Genomic DNA, 2,866 nt, shown 5'->3' on the forward strand with positions numbered 1-2,866 from the left:
AAGCAATGGATGGCAGAAATCTGGACCGAAACGTGGGAAGCGAATCAAGAGGACAGCGTCACGAACCCTCTCCTCTAAATTCACAAGCAGAACCGGAGTGATGGCTGTAGCCACAATCTCTGCTGCGTCCCAGCTACTCCTCTCCGGAGGATCATCAACCCGCTCCTTCTCGCGTCTCTCACCCTTCCATCTGAACCTCCCCGGCCACCAGAGGACCATTTTTTCTGCCAAGCAAGGACCGCAGCGGCATGGCTGGGCGGGCATCGAGTGCGCCGCAGTGGACACCACGGCGACGGAGGTGGAGACCAAGAAGAAGAGCAGCTTCGAGCTCCAAACGCTAACCACCTGGCTACTGAAGCAAGAGCAGGTCGGCAACATCGACTCCGAGTTGACCATCGTCCTCTCCAGCATCTCCATGGCCTGCAAGCAGATCGCCTCCCTGGTACAGAGGGCCAATATCTCCAACCTTACCGGAGTCCAGGGCGCCGTCAACGTCCAGGGAGAAGACCAGAAGAAGCTGGACGTGGTCTCCAATGAGGTCGGGGTGTATTATTATTCATTCCCATGCTAATAATTAATGATCAGAGGCTATCTGTTTTCCATCATCAAGCTAATTCTGAAGCCACGATGATGACAAAGTAACAGGTGTTCTCGAATTGCCTGAGGTCCAGCGGACGGACGGGCATCATCGCATCAGAGGAGGAGGACGTGCCGGTCGCCGTCGAAGAGAGCTACTCCGGGAACTACATCGTCGTCTTCGACCCTCTGGATGGATCCTCCAACATCGACGCCGGCGTCTCCACGGGCTCCATCTTCGGAATCTACAGCCCCAACGACGAGTGCCTCGCCGACGCGGGGGACGGCTCCACCGTAGGATCATCTCGACCGTCCCGGTTGCACGCTGCACTTCTGTTAACGGTAGTAGAATTCAACTCTAGCTGATATTGGCACGTGCTGTGGCAGCTAGGTCAAGGGGAGCAGAAGTGCGTGGTGAGCGTGTGCCAGCCCGGGAGCAACCTCTTGGCCGCGGGCTACTGCATGTACTCGAGCTCGATCATATTCGTTTTGACGGTGGGGAAAGGGGCGTATGTGTTCACGCTGGACCCCATGTACGGGGAGTTCGTGCTGACCCAGGAGGAGGTGAAGATACCGCGGGCGGGCAAGATCTACGCCTTCAACGAGGGCAACTACCTGCTGTGGGACGACAAGCTGCGGCGGTACATGGACAGCCTCAAGGACCCCGGACCCACCGGCAAGCCCTACTCCGCGCGATACATCGGGAGCCTGGTGGGCGACTTCCACCGCACGATGCTTTACGGCGGGATCTACGGCTACCCGCGGGATAAGAAGAGCAAGAACGGCAAGCTGAGGCTTCTCTACGAGTGCGCTCCCATGAGCTTTCTCGTGGAACAGGCCGGTGGGAAGGGATCCGACGGCCACCAGAGGATTCTCGACATCGAACCCCAAGAGGTGACTCTCATATTCTAATCTCATGTGTTCCACTACTTTTTCCCTTTTTCCCTTTTCTTTTTTTTTTTTTACATTCCTTTTGCCGTCATGAGCTTGGCAGATTCATCAGAGAGTTCCACTATTCATTGGAAGCGTGGAAGAAGTGGAGAAGCTGGAGAAGTTCTTGGCATGAGCATTCATGCACGAATTCTGAATTCCTTCCCAAGCGATCAATGTTCACCTCGGCCTAACCAGGTGACGAATGGTCTGTTCTCCAAGAGACTTTTGAAACTAGTTCTGCAGATGTTAACAAGTCTTGAGTACTGTCTTTGCAAAGCAAAAGCCACCGGTTACATCCGCCATGCTCGAATGTTGTTGCTGAAACACATGGGCACTCTTACTGTGTTCATTTTCGACGGCGCTGCCAAAATGCCATTGAATTATAATGTTTCAATTGTTTCGAGTCATGCAATCTCACTTCGTGTATGCTGTTTAACGTGAAGAGCCTCTTTACTCCATTTACAATCCACACAGAACAACACCCCACAACATGTTATAATAATTTGCAATGGAAACAATCTCATGGGATCATCATCCAAATAATCATGGAGGTGAAAGTTAATACTCTCGATTTGAATGATCAATTTTCAAAGACCCGGAAGTCTGAAAAAGAGAAGAGATCAGGGCACAGCCTGCACATCAATATCAATGCAAACAAACAAGTGGTGCAAGTGGTGAAAGGGATGTTAATTAGCGAAGCGAAGCCTCTCCAACATCTCCCAGCGAAGCTCGATCTCCCACGCCGGTACAACATCTCCGGTGGCGGGCCGGCCACCGGGCCCCTCTCCATTCCTCTCTCTCTCTCTATCTCCCCTCTCTTCTCTCTTTTCTACCTCTCCTCTTCTCGTTTTCTTCCTAACTTCCTCCCTCTTCTTGTTCTCGGCACCATTAATGGTCACATGCATCTTGTCATCGCCAACTGGATCTGCCCGTTGACCAGCCGCCGAATCCCCTTCTCTCTTCAACATCCTCTTTCTCTCCCTTCCCCTTCTCTCCCTCTCCCCCCATCCTGTGAAGGCGATCCCTCGCCCGGCTGATCTGGCCCCCATCTCCCGGCCACCTGACCCCCACCCTCTCCCTCCCTCCCCTCTGCTCTCTCTCCTCTTTTTCCTCTCTCTCCTCTCCTCTCTGCAGATCTCGGCGCATCTCGGCCATCTCTGGCCAGTGCCCAGCCTTCTCTTCTTCGACCCTCTCTCTTCATCTATGATAGCGCCGATCAAATCGCTCGATCCGCTCTTCCCGGATATGAATCCCTCCTCATTTACTTTTTTTTCCTTTGTCTATGCCTCTCTCTCTCCCTCTCACCTCTCCCTCCTCTCTCTCTCATTAATGCAGCCCCCAAATCCGACCCTTCCCT

The 2,866-nt window shown here is 53.3% G+C and overlaps 1 protein-coding gene across 1 annotated transcript; it reads left to right on the top strand.

The window, feature by feature from the left end:
- LOC103722531 (fructose-1,6-bisphosphatase, chloroplastic) lies at positions 1-1,921 on the top strand. Its single transcript, XM_008813115.3, has 4 exons — positions 1-538; positions 646-870; positions 964-1,470; positions 1,571-1,921. Exons 1-4 carry the CDS (start codon positions 101-103, stop codon positions 1,640-1,642), a joined length of 1,242 nt encoding a protein of 413 aa, XP_008811337.2. The 5' UTR covers positions 1-100; the 3' UTR covers positions 1,643-1,921.
- Positions 1,922-2,866: the final 945 nt, after the last annotated feature.

This window comes from Phoenix dactylifera, chromosome 13 (genome assembly GCF_009389715.1).
Source record: "Phoenix dactylifera cultivar Barhee BC4 chromosome 13, palm_55x_up_171113_PBpolish2nd_filt_p, whole genome shotgun sequence".
In the NCBI taxonomy this organism is placed as follows: Eukaryota; Viridiplantae; Streptophyta; class Magnoliopsida; order Arecales; family Arecaceae; genus Phoenix; species Phoenix dactylifera.